Source organism: Podarcis liolepis, assembly GCF_965112155.1.
Source record: "Podarcis liolepis genome assembly, chromosome: 6".
In the NCBI taxonomy this organism is placed as follows: Eukaryota; Metazoa; Chordata; class Lepidosauria; order Squamata; family Lacertidae; genus Podarcis; species Podarcis liolepis.
In genome coordinates, this window is record NC_139559.1 from 66,321,060 (window position 1) to 66,345,110 (window position 24,051).

General features: G+C 42.2%; 1 protein-coding gene across 1 annotated transcript in view; it reads left to right on the forward strand.

Moving 5' to 3' along the window:
• Window positions 1-24,051, forward strand: part of AK5 (adenylate kinase 5) — a 92,681-nt gene that overhangs the window by 53,389 nt on the left and 15,241 nt on the right. The window contains exons 9-10 of the mRNA XM_083510555.1: window positions 12,185-12,227; window positions 13,453-13,497. Of these exons, the coding sequence (XP_083366681.1) occupies window positions 12,185-12,227; window positions 13,453-13,497 (88 nt within the window). The remainder of the gene's footprint in view (window positions 1-12,184; window positions 12,228-13,452; window positions 13,498-24,051) is intronic.

Below are 24,051 nucleotides of genomic sequence, written 5' to 3' on the forward strand. Positions count from 1 at the left end.
GCTTGTGAATGCTCTCCGCAAGAAATGCCTCTGCTCACTCAGAGATACATATATACATCCTTTATTTTACACATGTACAAGCAGCACACATAATCATGCGTCCGAATCCTGTGAGTCAGATTCTCGGAGTGACTTACGTCCGCCCCTTTTCCAGCAGAAGAGGCGAGGCATTCTCATTTGATGTCTCTGCCCCCTCCTCTTTAACACTCTCCTTTCCTGGGCAGATGGAACCGGCACTGGCACTGCCTCGCTATACATGCCAGAGCTTCCTGTGCGGTGTTGAGGCTCTGCTCCAACATCTGAGAGCCTTCCCTCCTCCTGAGTTTCCCTCCTTTCCTCCACTGTCACTTCCTGCCCCCCTTCCTCTGCTTGTCTCTCCTCCTCCTCTGCGTTCTCTGCCAATACCATGACAGCTTTTGGGGGGGCTTTTCTTTCATTTTTTAAAAAACAAAAATAGCCCAATTTGCCATACGTCTGAGTTTTCCCAGACATTTTGCTGATTCAGCAAAAATCCACCCAGACACTATTTTTCTGAGCGATTCCCAGATGTATGGCGGCCCTAATGAAAAGTGGAGTAAGAATTCGTAACATTTGGTTGGCTCCAGAGCTTTCATCAGTAGGACTCTGCTCATAGGACACTTGTGGAAGACAGGAGGGGCTGTTTTTGCCTTTCCTCCTACAGCTCACTGTGACCCCTGAAAAGACCCACACTGGAACAGAGTGGGAGGTGGCAAGTGTGAGCTCCTTTGGGAAGAAAATGAGGGCTGCAGGAAGAAGGGGAAACTGGCAGAAGTTGTGGCCTCTTCTCACTCTCCATCCAGCAGGATCTTCCACTGGATCTTTAGCCCTTCTGTTTGAGGAAGGAAGACCTCTGTTTTCAGAACGTCAAATCTGGATGCAACCTGATGAAATTATCTGGAAAAGGAAATGGGAACCAGAAGGCACTGTAGAATTTTCTAGTCATCCACCAGCAACTTCACATAAAATCGAAACATGTTGCTAAAGCTGCAGACAGTAACTTTAGTTTCAAACACTGGAAGTTCAAAATAAGTGGACGAGAACATGAAATTACTTGAGCTATGCTCAGTTACCAGCTTCACAGAATAAAGAACTTTATTAAACGGCGCAAAACCTAGCTTTTGCGGTCGAATTCTTTATTAGTATTCAGCTTTATACCCTGAGCCTTGTCTTACCTTCCATTAGAAAAAACTTCTACTCATCAGTGGTGAAGATGTAAATATATTTGGGGCACATCTCTTAGGAGTGGGTGTACAATTCTGAACCTTACAAGTCTATCACTGTTTCATTTATTTATTCATTTTATGTGTTACATTTATATACCACCTTTATCTTCCAAGGATCTCAAGGTGGTGTACACAGTTCTCCTCCTTCCCATTTCATCCTCACAACAACTGTGTGAGGTGGGTTGGGCTAAGAGATGGTAGCTGGCCCAAGGATACCCAGTGAGCTTCAGGGCTGAGTGGGGATTCAAACCCTGCTCTCCCAGTCCAACACTGACTTCATTATCCTTAGGGTATGAAGAGATTCTGTTTATTTTGCTGTGTGAAGCATTTTTGAGCTATAATGAATGATACAGGTCACTCTATGAGGTATAGCTTTAGTATATGGACCCAGACTTGCCCTTTCACGAATTGGAGAACTTCATTCATTTTACTCCCTGAGCTGCTTTGTCCCCCATGTTTCCTTTATATCAGGTATGGGGAAACTGCGGCTTTCCAGATGCTAGTGGAATCCCACTCCCATCATTCCTCACTATTGGCGATGTAGAGTCTGATAAAATCTGAAGGATCACAGGCTCGCTGTCCTTGGTTCATGTGGTTTAAGAAGCAGCTGGGGAAGGGAGTGAGTTTTAGCAGAAAAGATCCAGAGGGAAAATTGTTAATAAAACACTTCCCCCACTTAGCATGCGTCTCCTGAGGCAGTTTTTCCTCAGCATATGCTTTCTGTAAAAGAAAAATTAAAAAATATCAGTGTCACATGTTATTTGGGCCACAGCTATTGTGTTCTATTGAAGTTTTAAAATACATGGACAAATGTCTCCTTATCATGGTAATAATTCTTATAGCCATTTTTGTTAAGGGCTTTAACTGCACTGTTTCAAAAGGGTGCCATGGTGAGAGCTCATGGTGGGTGTTGTTAAGGGGTTAGCAATCAAACAATAATTGCAGTCACCACTGGTGGTGTTAGTCCAAGAGAGATTTACTTCTCAAATAGAAATTGGCAGAGTAGGAAGTCATGAGGCTTTGATTAATTTTGTCAGTTACAAGATCTTATCTTTTACTAGATGAAATGAACCAAACGCAGATAGTTTTATTTGACTCTCGGCCCTACACAGAGCAGCAAATTATGGTTGGCAGTAATGAGATCTCACTGTCTACATGGAGAAGCACAGGCATGAGAAATCAGAAGTGTTTGCTGCAATTTTAAGAAGCTGATTAAACAATTCTTGAACTTAGCAAGAATAGTCAAGAGGGCAACCGCTTTCGTTGTTTTAGATTCCTAATGCATGGATTTTGAGTGTACATTTTTCTTGCATGCTTCCATACATGCAAAAAGTTTGACTTGCGTTTTGCTCAGGCAAAGAGGAAGAATACTCCCTCATCCAGAATGTTTGGTTTAGAGTATAATGCCATAAAACATTGTCATACAATCCCTTCCACCCATTGAAAGAGGGGTGTGATGATGACCGCAGGGGCAAGTCCTGCTTCGCCAGTGCATGCCGCTGTCATGCTCCTTTGATGTACATGTGCCAGAAGGAATTATACTTGCATGCCAATGTATACGTGCAGAGCTCCTCCACATCTGGACAGACTGTGGCCCGATTTGGGCCCCTCTTTAAATAAAGGTGCTCTGCAAATCAGTATGTACGTATAACACCTGATGTAGCTTGAACACATGGACTTTGCAGGAGAATGACAGGCAGTAGGTTAGCATCACACCATTATAATTAGAATACCACCTGTTTACAGCCTCTGTCTGAATGAAACCTACTTGCAGCCTTTATCTGAGCAATACTAAAACCCTTTCCCACGCTAACAGCAAATAAAAGTGCCCTATCTTCAAAGTTTGCTGTCGCTGCCTGAGAATATTGTGACTGTAACAGAAACTGAATGCTCCGCTGATTTTCTCATTACTCAGGGCCATCTTCAAACTGTGAATTGTCCCAAGCACTTTTCTGCTAAGAATATCAAATAAGGAGAAGATGCGTATCTAGGTATCAGTGTGTCATATGTAGCTGAGAGTAGATAAAGCACCTGTCAGAGAGATCGGGCCAAGAGGGTTAGGTTTCCAAGCAACCATGTGCAGCAAAGGAGCTGAAAGCTAGCAGATATTATCAGAACACTTTGACAGCCAACGGAAGCTAAAGGCATCCATATGTTAAGCACGTGATGCTTCTAAAATATCAGCAATAGCAAAGCAGCGATTCTTAAACTGTATGGTACAGTACTACTTCGAGTTACTAACAGGTTTAGCTCATTTTCTTATGTAATGGCCATCATCTTGCTCCTTTAGAGGTTTTGAAATTTAAAATGCATCCAGAAAATGTGCAGCTTTTGAAGCAGCCTCTTAAGGAAAGAGGTCAACACATTTTTGTTTGGCTTGCTAGGCAGACATTATTTGTTGTCACTTGTCAGTCATGGTGCTGTCAAAATGTGTGATGTGAAGGGCAAGAATTTAGGAGCTGTTCTGGGTAGAAGATTGACATTACTGCACAGAGTAAGATAAGACATGAAGAAGAAGAAGAAGAAGAAGAAGAAGAAGAAGAAGAAGAAGAAGAAGAAGAAGAAGAAACAACAAGAAATAGTACCCATGTACTTGCGATGTGCTATTTTTTCTTAAGGACTGAAGATGCTTCTCTCGGTTGCTGTTAAGTTAGAAGAATATTAGCCTTAAATTTTAAACATTCATAAAAATGTTTCAAGAGCCTTATCCAATTTGCTATCCGCTAGATGTTTTGCAATACAGTGCAAAGCGGTATATAATCAAGTGGTAATATTTTGTATGAAATAAATAAATAAGCCCCAGGCAACATGGCCAACGCTCAGTTATGATGGGAATTGTAGTCTAAAACATCTAGCTAATACCTGATTGGGGTTGGCAGGCCTAAGTTGCTTTACTCAACAAATGGAAACATTGACCAGGCAAACACATAGGAGACTACTTGGGCTGAAGATCTTTGCAAAGAAGATAGTTCAGAAGATAATTCAGTTCCTGTTTCTGCCCTGGAGGTAACAAGATTGGCAAGCAGTGCATAAGATGTTTTGAAAGATGAAATCCAAATATCTGAATACTTGGAATGACCCCTATGCTGACCTAGCATAGGAATAAGAAATTGGACACTTGCAGCCTGATCCTGATCCTGTGTTGGTGGAAACATGTCTCAGTGAGTTAAATGGGACTTACTACTAGTTCTTAGTAATCCTACCTAGGATTGCATCCCTAGGACCAAACTAGATGTTGAATACAGCCACATAGCATTATTCCCAGCAGTCCTCATACCTACAAACTAACTTGGCTAAACTGGCTTTAAAGGACCTGGTGTCTGGTGAAGGATTCCAGCTGAGCAGTCAGCTTGGTGCAACCATGCAGCCTAGATTGTATCCTTTTCCTAAAGTAGCAGTTCTCAAACTTTGTTTTTCCTCATACCATTTGAAAATTGTTGGAGGTCTTGGAAGAACTTTTTTTTAAAAAATCAAAGCACATAAATTATCCATATTTCTATTTTTTAAAAAATATTCAGAGTTGGGAACATCATCCAGACTAGTGCTGCATTATGAAAACAATGGGCCCTAGGTTAGGGTCTTGTCAGCCCATTCAATAATCTAACTGTGGTAGAAGGAGGGGGAGGAGGAGGAGGAGGAGAAGAAGAAGAAGAAGAAGAAGAAGAAGAGGAGAAGAAGGAGAAGAAGCTTTGATCTCAGTGATCAGAAAACAAATAAAGTACGCTGAGTGCAGGGCCATGTACAGATATTCTTGGGTGTTCTGCAAGCTTTTTGCAGACCTTTTTGCAGCTAAAAGGCCCTTAGCACATAGAAGTACTTTCTTGTGTAAACTGGGGCACATTTCCTCCCAGAACATAGCGCATTAGTGTGCATTGAAGGCCATTCCAAGTTTCAAGAGAAGCTTGTGGAGCAGCATGGAGAATTCTTTCAGGAAGTTTCTCTTTGTACATGTACTTAATGGCGGTATCTTAGATTATAACCATCATAAGCAACTTCTAACCCCTGCCATGTACTCTCTATATAGTATACAGTATAGCTCTCTAGTTTTCACAACCTCATTGTTTATTTTCACAACAGCCATTATCTAACCAGAATGCAGACCACATTTTGACTAGAAAATAAAAACCTCAGGGGACACTTATTAATGACAGCCAAGACAAAATACCTTTATAAATATATTATAAGGCACTTTAAAAAAACAAAAACAAAACAGACCCTGTCCTGGAATACTAAAATATGGTAAAAGATCTATTAAAGTGCATAAACAATCTGTTCGTCTTAAGTTACCATGGGAACTGGCAAGACAAAAAAAGAGAATTCTATATGCAAAGAACTATAGTTTGCCTTGGAGAAATTCTTCTTTTAATTTTACTTAGGCATCATAGTTTTGTGGGTTTCCTGCATTTGCATTTTTGTTTTTGCTCTTATTATTATTATTTATTTCATTTCTATACCGCTTTATAATGCTCTTAGGGCATTATAAAATGGGGTGCTGTGGTGGAGTATCTGCTGTTCAATAATATCATTTTCCATTTGAGAGTTTGTTAGCAAATAAAGCATCATGTGGAATGAGATCTGTGCTTGAAATTTAGAATGAGGCAGACGAGAGAGGCAGGTGTAGCTAGGCGTCTGTCTGGGCGGACCCTGAGAGCCTCTTTTATTGAATATTACAAGCATTGCCAAAGTGTGCCTGTGGCTGATTGGTTGATGCATACACACAGAAACTTGTGATTGGTTAACATAAGTACTAAGGCGGGAATTACATGTGAAAGGTGGGGATTACATGTGATCATTTATCATTGATGGAGAGAAGGCTGAGAATCGGAGTTAGAACTAGACAGGCATGAAGCCTCCTAACTGAATTGTAACTAGGGATTAATTGGCACAAACAATATAACAATCCAGGGCCGGCAAGCCTTTGGGGAGCTGCTGGGTTGAGCGGTGTGGGTCCAATGCTTAGCTCAAATGACCCCCAAGTTTGACTTTCCCTTCTACTGGCTACCGATCGGACCTCGGGATGTCAGTTCTGTCCCAGGCGGGGGGACAGATAGTCATAACCAATGTCTAAACAACCACTCACTGATTTTGTATTTTAATAAAGTTGTGGCCAAAATAGTGCCCCAAAACCAAAACTAAAATTACAACTTATGTGTGAAGTTATTTGAGGGGTGGCCTGGGGACCTACACACACAACATATAAAGTTACTGGTGTGATGTAGAGCTCTGCACACACAACACATTTAAAGCACAGTTGAAGCACTTTCCCCCTTCAAAGAATTCTGGGTACTGTAGTTTACCTCTCACAGAGTTATAATTTCTTGAAACTCTTAGCTAACCACAGTCCTCATAATTCTTTGAGGGCGGAAATGTGCTTTAAAGGTATAGTATGTACACAGCTATGAAGGAGCAACTTGAACTACCTTTATGTCATTGTTTCTGTGGCAAAGCTGTTACTCCATATGACTCAGTTTCTGAATTAGGTCTAAAACAGAGGTTAGGGAGGAATAGCAGGAATCAAACAGTGATAGGGCAGAGAGCCAGGGGAATAATAGAGAAAGGGTAACAGAGAATGAGAAGCAGTCAGTGGGCTATGCTGGTGTTTGGTTGATTGGTTGGTTGGTTGTTGATGTACCCATTTCTACAGGATCTTCTGCTTTTGAAAAATCCTATTTTATTTTAATTTTATTTTGAGCATGCAAATAAAAACCACTTTTCTTCTATCATGGAACTCAAGGCAGCTCTAATGGTTTCCCATCCAGACAGTGACTAGACCTAGGCTTTCATAGTTGTGGTGCCTGTATCAGGACCGTCATCCTATGGTCAAATAAAATGTATTCAGATGGCAAGATGAAACTATTGTTTTAATCCAAAGTTATCTGTAGAATTAGAGGTGGTTGTTAGGTATTCAACACAGATTTTTTTTGGTATCCTTCAAATGACACAATTATTGAGCTCAGAAGCATAATAAAATCTCTGCCTGAGGCAGACCTCCAGCTATTTCTAGAACTACTAGCAACTAAATTCAAGCAGCTTTTCACTGTTTTGAAGTCAAATGCCCATGAACCTATGGTCAGATTTGCTCTCATTGTAACAAAAACACATAGCAATGGGATACTAAATACAGATCTGTAAACAGCAGACTAAAAGTAATGGATAAGTTGAATGATAGAGAAAGGAAGCTATAAAACAGAGGAGGTGATGACTGAGAAGGTTAGGTTCAGAGAGAAGCCATTCTGTATTTTATTCTTTTCCAACTGAATAATGGAGGGAAGCCTTGGGTGCCTGAAAAATAGATTGGCGAGGACTGCCCTCATTGTCTGCTCTCATGAACCTTCATACCTAAATTTGTTTTTTTTTTTTTTATATATAAATATTTATTGGAGTTTTTTTTTTTAAAAAAGAATACAATAATAATAAACATTATTACTTTGTTTTAACAAATTTTCATAGTATCCTTGAACTTCCTCACGTCTCCCGCTCCCACTTACATCATTAATAAGTTTTTGTCAAGCAAATTATCATCTTATTTCCAAATCTATAACCACTTACATAAATACAATAAAATGATTCTCCTGCAGATTTGTTTTTCTTAATCTCTCTTATCATCAATTCCTGATCTATTTTAGTGATGGCCAATTTTTTATAACCAAGCATCCTTCTTAACATTCCACTAAATCACAATATTTCTGTAAGTAAGTCTTGAATTTCTTCCAGTCTTCTTCAATCCTTTCTTCTCCCAGGTCTCGGATTCTGCCAGTCATCTCCGCCAGTTGCATATAGTCCATCAGTTGCATCTGCCATTCTTCCAGTATGGGTAGATCTTGAGTTTTCCAGTTCTTAGCGAGTAGTATCCTTGCTGCTGTTGTTGCATACATGAAAAATGTTCTATCTTTCTTTAACACCTTCTGGTCGACAATGCCCAGAAGGAAGGCCTCTGGTTTCTTGGTAAAGGTATACTTAAATACCTTTTTCAGCTCATTATATATCATTTCCCAGAAGGCCTTCACTTTAGGGCAAGTCCACCAGAGGTGGAAGAATGTTCCCTCATTTTCTTTACATTTCCAACATTTGTTATCAGACGAATGGTATATTTTGGCAAGTTTAACTGGGGTCATGTACCATCTGTATATCATTTTCATTACATTTTCTTTCAAAGCATTACATGCAGTAAAGTTCAACCCCAATTTGAAAGGTGTATGCAAAAGTGAAAGTTAGAATAATGGACATTTATTTGCTAATGCTTAAAACCTCTGCTCAAAACAGATCCATACAAGTTTTCTGCAAACATTGCATTTGTTTTGTGAATTTAGTTATGAGTCACACAAATCACCACTATTGACCCCTCGGAGTCCCTTCCAATTCTACAATTCTATGAAACCAACTACAACGTCTGAGTGGTTGTATTTCATCTCACCGCAACATGTATGACTTGCTCTCAGTGTCTGGTTACAATAAAAGGCAACTCAAATTTCATGCGGCAGTTTAAAAAGGGCAGTACTACAAGGTATTTACAGTAGTGCCCCGCAAGACGAATGCCTCGCAAGACGGAAAACCCGCTAGACAAAAGGGTTTTCCGTTTTGGAGGTGCTTCGCAAAACGAATTTCCTATGGGCTTGCTTCGCAAGACGACAATGCCTTGCGAGTTCCTGCGGATTTTTTTTCCTCCCCCCCCCTTTTCTAAGCCGCTAAGCCGCTTATCAGCTGATCTGATCAGCAGATAAGCCGCTAAAAGCCACTAATAGCCACTAATAGCACTAATCCGCTAATCTGTCAATGGGCTTGCTTTGCAAGACGAAAAAATCGCTAGACGAAGAGAATAACAGAACGGATTCTTTTCGTCTTGCGAGACACCACTGTATTGTTTGTAAAACAAAAGGGCTGGTTTATGGCCAAAAGAAAAATATATTACTGAAGCTTAAAATTTATTTTGTTATTAGCTTGCCAACAGTTCTTCTTCCATCCTCATCATCAGCATAGCTGCAAAGACAGAATCATATCTATGCTGCTTTTGAAATTGTACATTTTACTATATACTTTTTAAAAAAACAAGGTCAGCTAAAGCTCTTTCTTTACACTTAATTTTTAATTTCTCTCCCTCTTTCTCTTTCCTTCCCTCAAGTGTAAGCCTGAGGACAAGGCCTGTGTCTTTTTATCTTATGTACATTCTTTGTTTTTGTACGTGCTTTAGAATAATAGAAATAATAAAATTACTAGTAAATCAAGCCTAGCAGTAAGTATAGACAGAACTACTCTTTCATGGACGCAGTGCTTCAGCTGTTGGAGGAGAAAGTGCTCTGACTATGCTATTTTCAATAGCATGTTATCTATTAGTCACATTAAGGAACAATCATCAAGTTTTTTATAAGCAATTAGAAAGAGAGCTTGCATGAGAACAGTGAGAGCATGATACGCTAATTGCCCTTGCTTTTGTGATTTATACAGAGTTATATTTCTTTCACAGCTTTCCTGTTCAAAATTAGAATCATTGGTAGTACCAGGTTTTTATGTCTACCTTCAAAAGAAAAGCATCTACGGTCACAACATTAGGGGGAAACTATGGGCCATATTCAACTTAATCTTTGTACTAGAGGAACCCAATGCAATGAGGCCTGCTATCTCCTTGGGCTGCATGCCCCCTGTGTCCTCCCCAGTTCTCCTGGCTGTCAGGAGAAACCCCCTACCCAAACAGCAGATGGGGAGAGGGTGGGATAGAGGGAAGCTTGCACTGATTGAGCAATCTCCTTAGCACTTTGTTGAGTACATCCCTATGCATTCCACTTCAAAGTGTCAGCTGGAGTTCATAAAAAATACAAACACAACTGAACAGATGCAATTATCATATTGAAAACTATACAAATTAAGACTTGGAGAGCACCATAGTCACCCTTATTTTAATGTCAGTGCCTAGAAATTTTGCAGGCTTCATTGGTAGTGCCTGATTGTTTCGGTGTGCAAGGAGAAAAGTCACTTAGAAGTCAGGTGTTTGTTTTGGATGAGCTGATAATAATGATGTTAGCTATTTTATGCACGTGGTTCCATATCCACGTAGCTGTTTTAGCAAAAGAGCAGTGCATGAAGCAGTGTTTCAGTATTTCCACCTGCACACAAACAAACACAATTTTGGAATGGAATTCTCTTAAAATGCTGAAGGCAGTACACTCAATCGTCTGTATTTTAGAATGGTTAGATTTTGTGGATTCAGTAGCATTGTATCAGGAAGACAAGGTCGGAAACTACCATACCAGGGACCTAAGTTTCTTAGCGCAGACAGATTGTTTAGTATCAAAAAGGTGCAGCCTCAATAGATTCCTTGCTTTGCTAACACCTAGACTCAGTAACGGTTGTGATGAAAAGTCAGAAAAACATTGCCTTAGACTTAATGGCTTTCTCTCAGCTTCTCTCATGTAAATCAATTATAACTTAGGGAAACTAGACAAAAGGGGATAAATTCAACTGAAGCCAATACTTAAATATTCTGAAATATTTGAGCCTGTGTGAAAATAGAGAGATAACCAGTTTCTGCTAAAAATCAGCTTTTGAAACACATCCTGGTATAGAAAAAAGGGTCTAAAGTATTTAAGAATCTAGTTTCAAGCACTGCAGGTATAACATTTTAACCTTTTGTTCAGAAAAATACATTAGAATTGTGATATTCTGCGTAGCTTTCTTTACCACATATTCCTGTTGAGCTAACCATGCTCGATATGACTGAAAAACTATGCAAAAGTATTTGAAGACACTAGGTGGTATAAGACAAAGCCATATTCAGAGACAACCCTTTGGTATTAATGAACTTAGGTTAGTCACAACTAACGTAAGTCCATGACTTCAGGGGGTCTGCTCTGCATACAACCTAGCCACATGCCACCCTCTAACTTGTTTAATTACCTTTTCCTCCCAATTCTGTTTTATTTGAGTGGCAGGGAGTGACATATAGAGAACTTTGAGTTTTACAGTACTTCACCTCAAGGCTTGTTTTTGACAGTATTCAGAAATGCTGCCAACAATTTTCCAGGGCCTGCTTTTATCTGGGACTGAACACCATCATCTGTGTACAGTACAGCAGAAACATTTTTTGTGACTGACTTGGGCACATGATTACAGGAGATGATAAAAATTCAACAGTGTTGTTGACATACAGATTGAACAGGATAGGTGCTTGTGCAGCCTTGATGAAACCCTTTTGAGGATGGCAGAGAAGCTATAAGATACCTCTCTGACGTACTTTATACCTTCAGCCAGATATTATTATATTTAAAAAATAATTATAAGATGAGTATTTTACCTAACAACAGCAGAGTCCTATCTCAGCTTTCATAGTTCATATATAGAATTTATTTTTAACCGTTCAGTTTAAATCAGTTTCTTTGATTCACAAAACCTCTAGGCAGTCCTTTGTGGTTTTGCCAGATTAATTGCTTCCACACAGAAATCGACAAGAGAAGAACATCACAAGATAACCTGGCCCTTAGTTCTTAGAGGTCCAGAGGGGAAGGTCAGTCCGTGAACTCCAGTTGATAATGTTCAAATTGGTTGATACATTTTTAAAGAATAGTGCTGCTTTCAACTTCATAATACGGGCGTTGCTGCTCCATGCAGCATGGTTGACCTAGAAACAGCCTTTTTTTGCACTTTTTTGTGGGATGCTAATCATTACGCACACTGACTGCCTCAGTGCCACTCAACTGCACTGTAATAGACATGCTGGAATTTCTGACACGACACACGTTGCAGTCATGCTCTGCAGCAATAAATAAGTATACTCAGCAGACGTTCATTTGAAGGTGCTGTCTCTAAAAGCAAATATAGGACAGTGGAGTGGGATTAGCATTGTGGCCAATATGTTAAAAGGGTCTTTACTATTGATAAGAATAGATAATAGGTGCTGATGCATGAAGATGTAAACCATAAATAACATTTTCCAATATGTTAATTGACAGGCATTTGACCAGTCATGCCTTTCTGGACCTGAGAATATGGGAGGTGAGTTTTACCAGCTATCCTCTAGACTACTGTAATAAATGTTGGTAGAATGTTCCCCGCGTCTGTAAGCCACAATTTATGAGAAATTTAGGCTACATTGGAAGATTGCACACTGCAGCTTCCACACTTCAGCATAATTATATTGTATTGTGGAAATTGGATGACTGTATTTATGGGGGGGGGGTTAAGATACTGTATATGTTTTAATGTATTAATCCATTGATTGTTGATGTATTATCAGACAATGTCACCCTGAGTTTCCTCAGGAGGAAGGGCAGTATATAAATATATTTTAAAAAAATTGAGACAATATAATATGAGCACACACATAGCAGCCTGTAGAGCACACTGTTACATCAGAATTCTCCAGCGTTAATACCAAGAGGTCCGTAAAGGTCAGAGTTGTGGGTGTCAGGATATGCACCTGTTGATGCCCAGTGGGGCTTCCTAATTTGGCTTAAGAAATTAAGGGTAAGATCTTGGTTCCATTCGAGCCTTTGAGGCTGGTTATGTTATAGTAAGTCCCTCTTCATGTATGCATAGGGTTAAGGTTTCTTCTGAACAGCGGTGGTTGTGCCTTTGCTTGAGTAAAGAATGAGCTGCTGTTCAAGAAAAGAAAAGGCTGTTGTGTATAGATCTCTTTCGATACACTTGTCTGGAATGCAGCTAGTGACCAGTGAAGTCTGGATGTCAGACTGAACTTAAACCAAAAGCACCCCCTGCAAACACACACATACACAAATGTGACCAAATGAATATGAACTCTGACAAATGTAAACAAAGCTTTTTTAAAAGGGAGGCACACACTACGAACTATTCTTAACTCAAGAACACTTTATTCATGGATGGTCATTTTTCATTTTAATATTTTGTGTACACACAAAAGAGCTGTGAGTGTTCTCATGCATTAAATATGTATTTTATCACAGCTACAGTGACAAAACTATGACTGTGAACTGTTCCTTCAATAAAAGAAATTTCTAGTTAGAAATTCAAGCTTGGTGTTTTGTTTTGTTTTTTTAAAAAGATTTTAGCTGCATTTGTATATTCACTTGTCTGTGAATAGTTCCCATTCAATTCAATGTTTCTGAGTAAGCATAATCTTATTATAAAGTGTGATAGATAAGCATAAACATATTGTTAAGTGTGTTATAATTATACACAGTTTTATACGTAGCGACACTTATTGCTAGAAGTCTTTTCCATTCTTTCCCACTTAATTTAGGTTTTACGGAAGACCTGAAGAAATCAAAAATAATTTTTGTAATAGGTAAGTAGGAACTTCATACACCACTCTCCCATAGGCAGCTAGCATTTCTGTATACAAATGCCCACTACCACATTAAAAATTCTTCTGGCAGGTACCACAAAATTATAGGTCTACAGCTAGTTTAGATAACTAGGCATTTCCAAATGCTGGACTGTTTAGTGGTGGCAGCCCCCACCCTCTCCTGTCTGGGGGCAATACTTACATCATATGGTAGATGGATGAAACAAACTGCATCTGTTGGGGAATCGTATACATAATTTCTGAAAGGGGACCGTTAATTACATCATAAAGCACATGGCTGAAACTTGTGTCATAACAATTTCCAGTGCTTTTTCTAAAAAGAGGTGCTGGAACTCACCACGAACTCCTCCATTGTTCTCTTATAATGGCAGTAGCACCCATCTGAGATGTGTCGGAACTAAGTTCTGGCTGGAAAAAAATCCCTGGCAATTTTCATTGTACTACATTTGTGGGAGATGATGGGTGGCTTGAGGATGAAGCATGAGAAGGAAACAGAGATCTTATGCAGGGGTTTTCGGGAGGTTGTATATAATTACCCCCCCCCCAAAATAGTTTCCATAACTGATTTAAAAAATGAACGTAATAGTATTGCTTTCTAAAGCCAAAAGTTACTTGTTTACTCTGAGTTTATTGCTAAGGTGGTTGATAATTTCAGAAGTGATTGTTAGTAATGATAATGGAAACAGTCCGATTTAGGATTGGCCCCATATAAGACAACCAGATTAGCTCTTTTACAATGCAGGAAGAGGGTATCTTGAATTAGAACCAACCATCTCTCTGAACTGTTTACACTGTGGGCAGCTTGACTATTCTAGGTTAAATTTACAGGAGAATTGTGATCATGTTGTGTCATTCCATAAATAGAGCATAGCTATTTGTTTATTTCATAAAATTTATACAATGCTTGATTGTAAAAAAAACAAAAAAACCCTCAAAGTGCTTATGAAGAAAGAGTTATTAGTAGGTATTTCGATCAGTTCCCCCCTCCCCCCAACCAAGGCGGGCTATACGTTATGTTGCTTTTTAACATTCCACATTTTTTAAAAGACAAAATCCAGACAGATTATCTGTGAATCATAAAAGTAAATATAACTTCATAACTTTTTCTGTGTGAGATACAAGAGTGAGATGCTCCACATGGTAGTTGTTTTATAGCTAATAGTAATAGTAATAGTAATTTATTATTTGTACCTTAGCCATCTGGCTGGGTTTCCCCAGCCACTCTGGGCGGCTTCCAACAAAGATTAAAAATACATTAAAATGTCACACATTAAAAACTTCCCTGAACAGGGCTGCCTTCAGATGTCTTCCAAATTTCAGGTAGTTGTTTATCTTTTTGACATCTGATGGGAGGGCGTTCCACAGGGCGGGAGCCACTGCCAGAAGGCCCTCAGCGCTGGACCTCAGTGTCTGGGCAGAATGATGGGGGTGGAGACACTCCTTCAGGTATACTGGACCGAGGCCGTTTAGGGCTTTAAAGGTCAGCACCAACACTTTGAATTGTGCTAAGAAATGTATTGGGAGCCAATGTAGGTCTTTCAGGACCGGTGTTATATGGTCTCGGCGGCCATGAATAGGCAATGAACTTAGAACCAGACCCCAAAGTTTTGTTTTGCTATAAAGAATAGTTAGTACATTAGTATATTAGATCCAGAGAATGAGGTCCAGTTCACACATGCATATGTATCTCCTGATTATTCAACATTGGATTGTTACCTGATGTTGGAGATTGATATCATAACTATTTCCATGGTGTTTGTTCTGCTTGCACACATATGGTAACTGTCACTGGATGCTTCAGTCATCACAACAGGCCTGCGACTCTGGTTGCTGTTAGAGAAAATGTCAAGATGGCTTGCTTTGGTTGGAGAAAGCATGAATCAGAACCTAACCTGCTTCTTTCTCAAAAGGCACCATGTGGCATTCATGCTAAAACTGTCAACTATTTTAATTTTTTTGCTCCTCACACAATTCCATGATGCATCGGGCATCAAGTCCTGAAAAGATGGGGAAGTTGCTATGGCAATTGCCAACACATCATAAAGGGGGTGGGAATATGCATCCTTTTCTTTGGAAAACACCTGAAATGCTGTAGTATGCAGTAGTATGCAGTAGAAGAACGGTCCTGGCTTTGCAGCATGTTTTGTGTCTCAGAATGGAATGGGGGAAATGTTTCACTCGAACCATGTTTGCATTAGTTGGACGAAAATAAACACACATCTTCAGCAAGTAACTCCAGAAATTTCACCAGTGAAATGTGATTCTGTCCCCTCCCCCTACAAACTACCGCATTTTTCATCCCATAGGACGCTCCGTCCCATAGGACGCACCTAGTTTTTTGGGGGGGAAATAAAGGGAAATTTTCCCCCTTTATTTCCCCCCCCCAAACCAGGTTGGGGAACAGCGGTATGGTGGCGCTCTGCCTCCCCGCTGTCCCCCGAGCTTGTGGGGCTGGCCGATGTCTGCCCGGCACACGGGGCACTCTGCTTCAGGGCGCCCTGCATGCCGAGCGGCAGGCTGCTATCCGCAGCATGGGGAGCCCTGCGGGAACTCCCGCGGGCTCCCCAGGCTTGCAGATAGCTTCCTGAAGCCTGGAGAGCGAGAGGGGTCGGTGCGCACTGACCCCTCTCGCTCTCCAAGCTTCAGCGAAAGCCTGCATTCGCCCCATAGGACGCGCACACATTTCCCCTTCATTTTTGGAGGGGGAAAAGTGCGTCCTACAGGGCGAAAAATACGGTATGTTGCATTTCTGCTTTAACTGAACCAGACTTATTTCCTTCTGAGTGGACGTGCACTGTTATTCTGTGAGCAATTCTGGCATGCATCTCGTGTGACTGACCATTTCTTTTAATATCCAGATATTTAAAATTGTTGTCTAGCAATCCAAATTCCAACCATCCACCACTAAGCTGGCATGGCTTTAGAGTGATGGCTGCAGAGCTAGCCAGCAGCAGAGCATATAATAGCTGTCAACCTTCCCTTTTTTTGCGGGAAATTCCCTTATTCCAGTGCCGTTTCCCGCTGCTTCCTGCTGCTATCCCAGATTGTTAGATATCCCGTAGACTGTCCCCGGGACAGGTGAGGCTGCTGATCCCTTATTTTCAAGGCTGCTGATCCCTTATTTTCAAATCTGAAAGTTGACAGCTATGGAGCATATGCCCACGCTGCCCAGGGCAGGCATGGTCCCAAGGGGGGCAGGGCATGGAGGGTGCCCTCCCAGGCACTGCTCGGGTGCACGGAGCAGCGCGTGTGCCCTGCAGTCAGGAGCGGAGTGAGCCGGTGATGGCAGATATTTGGTGCACCGCTCACCTGCAACTCCCAAGTCTCCCTTGAGCTGTCAAAACGAATGGGGGGATGCCGCCAGCAAAGCGGCGCAGCTCCCTGCCTTTCCCCAGCGGCTCGGGGTAGGCTTGGGAGTCATGGCCAGGTGGCGTGCGAAATGTCAGCCCCCCTCAGCAAAGACACCTGGGGTGGTGTGTCCCCACCACCCACCTTCCTCCGCCCCTGGGGCTTGCTAGATCCCAGGCTGTCTTGGCCTTGTCCCAACCCATGGCTGGAAGAGAGACACCTCTGCTCAACTGAACATACTGTTGCCCAGTGCAAATAGGGTTTGGATTGTTTTGTAAAATATTAAACTGCAACAGTAGCTATTTTGGCACATGGGCCATTTGAAGCTACCAGAACTCTTTGCTATGGTGACAGGTCCTGGGAATGCTGATGGCATGTGTTGCCATAGCAACTCACCAACTTGTTTCTGTCAACCACATTTTCAGAATGTTCTAGAATCAGCTTAGAATTAAAGTTCTGCTTTTTTGCTTCCCTAGTCAATCCTTGCTGGTCAATTCTGGCCATTTCTCTTTGTTCCTGGTCTTGTGCATAGTTTCACATATCATAATGCACTGGCAAAATTGTAGAGCCAGTGCGGTATACTGGTTAGACAGAGTATTAGGTTGGGATCCCTGCACAGCTTCTTGGGGCAGTCACAGTTGAACTTCCCTTATTATTTATTTAGAAATGTTACCGTCTCCCTCTTCCACTGTTAAGCCTTTAATGCAGCTTACTGTATTGAAAGAACAATATAAAGATAAAAATCCCAATGAAACTCAAGTAGAATAGTACAAGAAAAGAAAGGAGAAAAGATATTTCAGGGAATGCTTAGGCAAATAAAGCAGTTATAAATTGGCAAAGCTGGTGCTGTGCAGACAGGATGCTACCACAAAAAATCCCTGTCACCCATTCCTCCCCATCGCATGCCCAAGGACGTGGCTGTTTGAGCAAGATATCAGAAGCTAGTCTCAACAAATAGCTAGGTTTGTACAAGAGAAGGTTGTCCTTCATAAATTCTGATCTGAAGCCATTTAGAGCTTTATAGGGCAAAACCAGCATTTTCAGTGGTTTCCAAAAAAACCCAAAAAAACTAGAAGGCAATGGTTGTTGTTTTTTAAATGCACATTTAAATTTAAGATAAAAGAGTTGAGCAAATGATTTCATAATGAGATGCTACTTTAGGAAGAAGTTTTAAAACTAAACTGATAAATATTCTTTCCCCCTTCCGGATGTTAAGGGAGAGATGGGCTAATTAAAAGATTTGGCAGTAATTAACTGAAAATGCTGTCTAGGAGCCAAATAAATTAGGCAGCTGTCCTGCTATTCCAGTCTAAGAACCCAGTGTAAAACTTGAAGCTGGAAGCGCAAATATAAGAGAGCCAATTATAACAGGCACATATGTTTACGCACACAAATCCAAATGTTCAAAGCTTGTGTATTTTCCCCTACCGTTTTTTGTTAAAGCCCGCACCAGAAAAGAGGAGTCGATTTCCCTCCCACTTATGCCTCTTTCCCCAATCAGCCGAGAATGCCTGAGCATCACAAACTGCAAGCCAAAACAGAACAAATGCCTAAATTGGCATCCAAGCATGGTGGCTGTTGAGCTGCTATCCCAATCCCAATCTCAGCGTGTATGTAGGCGCAGCTTCATTCCCAGAAATGCAGTGCAGATAGACCACATCTGTGCTTGGATATGTGTGCTGTTAATCTTGTGTCCTGGGCTGGGAAAGGATTTGCCTTCACAGTTTAAAAAGTATCCTACTTTAGGAGTTGGGCTCAGAAAATACCTGCCTGCAAAAGGGCACACGTTCCCAGAAGCCAGTCCTCACTCTGCAGTCCTTTAAACTGCTGAGGTGCAATTCCCCCTCCCAATGTCTCAGAGAACATTAATCTCGGGATGGGGCAGAATTGACCTGTGGGAATGTGTGCCCCCCCCCCTGGTAGCTGCATATTGTTCTGTGTAAATATTTTCAGTGTAGTGCAAAGGCAAGAAGCAGCAGATCCTGTCAGTTTTGAGGGCCAGAGCTCCCCCCTCCCCACACTTTTATAAGCAAGATTTCCCTACGTGGTTCAGGAGTCCTTCGCATCTAGGGATTACCCATGTTTTATGCGCTAGTTGCATATGCACACGGAGCATTCGCTTTACAAATATCAGTGAGACCATCTATTACTAAAATTATTCCAATATAATTAGAAAGTTATTGAAACCAAAAGAGCAGATCTTAATATAGGGGCTGTAAAAGACAGAATGTATGTCGTTTTCACAGAATGCTAATAATTCACGTGAGTCATGAAAGGATCTAGGGTTCTTTGAAAGCTTTTTCTGGATGATCAAAAGTTATCTGTGCTTTCTTTCTTTTTCTTTCTGAAAGCATTTCCAGCGAGAAATTAATTGAGATGCTGTTGAACCAAAGGGAAGATTAGTGAAAGAAACTTTTAAAGCAGCCCACAAAGTCATCGGAAATATTTTTTCTTTAAAACCTGAACTGGGCTATCTGTCAAGACAAGCTTGCTCTTTGTTTGAAAGAACAGGCTGTTTTGAGATGGGTTTGTTCGGAAAATATTTCTTTCCTTCTGCTGCTGCTTTCCTATCTCTTAATGATCAGGAGCCTGAATCAAGGAGTCAATAGTGATTCACTCTCAGCTGTTCCGCTTGGCAACCATCCCATTATGGACCAGCCACACAAACTCAGCACCTTGCAAAGGAGGATATGCATAACTCTTGTCATTTTATGCATTGCGGCTTTGCCTGCTCCCAACACAGAACCCCATAGTAAATCATTATAACAGCGTGCATAGCCTCCTAGCAGAAGATTTCTGGAGAGTGTTGGGTGATGTTTTAGTAGTGTCAGTACAATCCAAAGATCTGCTCTTGGACATTTATTTAACTGAACCTTGGAAAGATTGCATTCCCAATTATAACTCCATAATTGGGTTTATATGCTGGATGCTCAGTATTTTTAAGAAAGAAAATCTATTATCTTAGTTATAAAGTGCAAGGATTAAACATTTGTACTGCAATGAGAGCCTGTTAATACTGCACATGGGTTCACCGACTGCCTGTTGCTTCCTTTCTGGTACCTAAAGCACAAGGGCATATTATTAGGAAAATCAATTTTGATTGCTGTGCTCTGTGTAGATGCTTTTATTGTGATTTTCCCTTTCTTGTGTGAAAGGGGCCTCAGATTTCTAGCACAGATGGGTAATGAATAAATAGAACATCATTTACCATAGTTAACTGAGCTACCGGAAAGCTATCCCTGTTTGCAATGCAGAGTAGGTTTTCCTGGGTGCATATTTTCATGTTTGCCTTATTGATCACATGCATATGTTGGATGGTCTTGGGTCTAAAGCAGAGGATTGGGATTTAGCCTTCAGGGTTTTCTTGACCCATGACCAACTGCAACTGCATGTTACAAACACTCGACAGCACTTTTCCCACCACACAAACCAGCTTCTTGTTATGAAGCAGTGAGGTGGCTTAGGGGAAGGGGTTGCTTAAATATTTCTTCACTCACTGCTTCTCCACACCAGGTCAGAGCCATCCATGAGGATATAACAGAATAGCACCACTTAATCACTCCTTTAATAAAAGTATCACAAGGATGTTGATATAAGCAGGTATGCTTCTAATGGCTCTGTATCATAAATCAGAGCCAAGGTTCAATCTAGACTACCTATGTGCCGCAGAAGGGAAGATAAGCAGAGGCTACAGAGTTTATGATAGGTGGACAAAACCTCTCCTCCACTTTGCTTTGGAGAACAGCCAGAGCACGATTAACAATATTTGCAAACCCTGAAACACCTTTTATGTCTGTGGACTGGCTTTTGCTGCGTGGGTGGGAAGCTGCTATAGAAGAGTGGGAAGATTCAATAACTAATTCATTAATGTCACTTGAGCCTAAAAGACCCCCCAGGGTTTCTTACAACAACTAAAACACAATTCAGTAGAAATATCAATATAATACTATTAAAAAAGAGAGTTTATAGAGCAATCTTAACTCTGTGCCTGGGGAACAGCCACTGCTGTATCCAAAGTCCTGCCAACTAGGGGGAAAAGGTGGGATTTATTTGTTGCACCAGTTTCAGGCTTGGACAGCTGAGGGGCATGAATCAGGTCCCTTACCTGAGAATGGGGCAGCATAAAGGACCTAGAAGATCCTTGGCTGGCCCATCTCTGCTTCTGCCAGTGGGCAGAAGACCCCTGGATAGAGGTCAGTTCTGCAGTGCAGCAGAGCCTCCCCACCCCCCAGTAGCTGTCAGAGAGGTGCCCGCCTTTCCTTCTCCCCCACCCAGCCATCAACATCCAAGGGTTAGGATGGCTCCCCTAATAACCAGTTTAAGCCTCGTTTATGGATATGATTTCCCCCCCACAGCAAAGAGGCTCAAATTAAGCATTAACTCATCAAAACCTACAACATTCAATACAGTACAAAACAATTCAAACAAATTCAAATAGGACAAAATAATCAGTTCAGCAAGCATCAGATAAATTCAGTTACTATAATGAAATTATATATAGTATAACAAGAACAGAGCTTAATCAAAATTAACAGGCAATAGTCTAATCCATACTATTGGTAGTAGCCTTGCTGCACTCCAAGAGACTGGAGCAGCCTTATTTATATAAAGTTCAGAGTACAAGGAAAATGCTCAGCATCCCAGGTGTTCTGGCTGCTAGTTTTGCTCTTACAAGACAACATGACTGAGTCTCAGCTACTTAGCTTGTATATGAAGCAAGATAGTGAGGCATTAATTGTTGGTGTGTTTTATTTCCCTAGTGGCCCATTGTAATCCTACCTCCATTTATCACAAATGGCCCTCACCAAATGAGCTGCTCTGACTGGGCCCAGAGCTAGGATCCACTCATAGTCTACCTTGTGAAAAAAATGTGTTAAGCCAGTGTTTCCCAACCGGTGTTCCGCGGCACACTAGTGTGCCGCCGGACGTTGCCTAGTGTGCCGTGGGAGGGAGGCGGGCGAGTCGGGCTAATCCTCCGGCCCCGCTCCCCCGGGGAACGTGCCCCGTCATCCGCTTCTGCCTTGCTCCCTGTGACAGGAATTCCCAAAACTGTATCAGCACCTGCCGCTTGCCCAGCAGCCCCGGCGCTGCCTTGCGCCCGGCGCCCCCGCCATCCTCGGCGCAGGGAGCGAGGGGCGCGCAGGCAGGCGCTGCCCGGCGGAGCGACGGCTCCTTCCGAGCGGCTGGCAGTGTCTGGGCATGACTGGCCTCCCGCCTGGTCCCGCGGCGGCTGCAGACGCGGCCGAAGCAGCGCAGGGAAGGAGACGCCCGGCCGCCCAGCCCAGCCCCGCACGCTCCCACTCTCTCTCGGCGGCCGGGGAGCGGGGCCAAAGCGGGCCCCCACCTGAGTGGCGGCTGCGTGAGCCAATAGGCGAGCTGGGGCAGAGGGGGAGGCGGGGCTCCGGAGAACAAAGGAGGGAGGGGGCACCCGGGAGAAGGGGGCGGGGCGGGAGGAGCGGGGAGCGCGGCGCTGCGCCCGGGACGCCCCAGTTCCGCCGGGTTAGAAGCCGGCGGCCTACCTCTGCTGGCCGTGGAAGGCAGCCGGGTCTGGGTCGCGCCCCGAGAGTGGCGGGGTCCGCGCACAGCCTGCCCTCCAGGCTGGGAAGTGGCTCCTAGGCTCCGCCTGAAGCCACGCAGAGCCCGCAACGCGCCCTCGCTCTGCTGCCTCCTCCCACCCCGGCAAGGGGAAGGGAAAAAACTTTCACTTTTGTGCGTCCCTCCCGGCGTGACGCTGCGCGCTGACGTCACGGGGCGGGGCTTTAATGGTGGTGTGCCGCGAGATTTTTTTTCCGGTAAACAGGTGTGCCGTTGCCCAAAAACGTTTGGGAAACACTGTGTTAAGCCATCCTCAAAAGTTATCACATCCATCACAGGAGGACAGCTTCCTTAACACCCTTGCTCTGCATGTCAAAGCTTCAGTCAGCATCATGACAGCTTCTCAGCCAGCCCAGTCAACTCTTCTCCCTTTTCTTTGCAATTGTTTCTTTACAATTATTTCCTTGCAAAATAATAATAATATAGGAGAGAGCATGCAACGTATCAAAAACCAATACGTTTCTGCTTCATCTTAAATGTTAATCCGTTGTCTATTTGATCTCAGTGTATCATTTCTCATCCTTCTTACTTCTATGCTCTCCTTCATTGTTGAAGGAACTAAATCCAAGGGTGCGTTGCAAAACGTATACCACAACAGCATAGTATTCTATTGATATTTCAGATTCAGGTGAATGTCGTGACGAGTTTATTGGTTGGTGGTCATTATTCACACACTGCCTTAGGAAGGAAATGCCAAATCTGCAACAGATTTCCAGCTGAGTTAAACCTTCAGAGCAGATGTATGCTATTTATTATTTATGCTTTAGTAGCAGCTGGAGACTCTGTTGTGCCAGGCTTATTACAAGAAGTTATTTTCCGAAGAGCTAAGTTGCAGACAACAGCTAGTCCCCAAGTCAGTATGCAAGGACTATGCTCACACAGCAGCATACCTGACAGGGACATCATACAAGGCCACCAGCAACCCATTGCTTTTGCATAGACATCTTTATTTCGGGTCTGCATTCCTGAAACTTGCAAAGGAACCAGGAGTGGTATCTGAATAATGTGTCCCATCAGTGCAAGGATTTACGCTTGCACAACTTTTGCCCAGTCTTGTCCCCCCCCCCCTGTGTATTTTCTAGGGGTTCCCCCATCTCAACTGGCCTTAGAGTCTAAACCTATGCATGCTTACTTTTTCTGGGTTCAGCTTTCTAGTGGGTACATGTAGCATTGCAGGCTTGATTTTTCTCTAAGTGGGATGGCAGCTCCAGTCCAAACAGGAAAGGAAAAAAAACCCATAAAAGGGATCCCTGTGCCTACAGACTCCTTACCCTTAAAGTGGAGGGAAGCAGAAGATGCTGGCAAAACCGAATAGGTATAAGGAATGCATCAGTCCTGTCATGTGAGAACAGGATTCATCTCAGTCCTGCTGACCTTATTTTTAGTCAATTCATCCATCTTTGACCTCAAGCAATTCTAAGCAAGAGGGGGTGAAAAACTTTTAATAGAACATAGACCCAGTTTCAAATCCTCTTTTACTTATATTCTTGAAGAGGAGAAGGTATTCCATAACTGAAAAGTTGCATATGCTTTGCAGAAACAAGAAAGAAATGAGAAGGAAAGGTCAATTCCACAGCACTGACGGAGCTT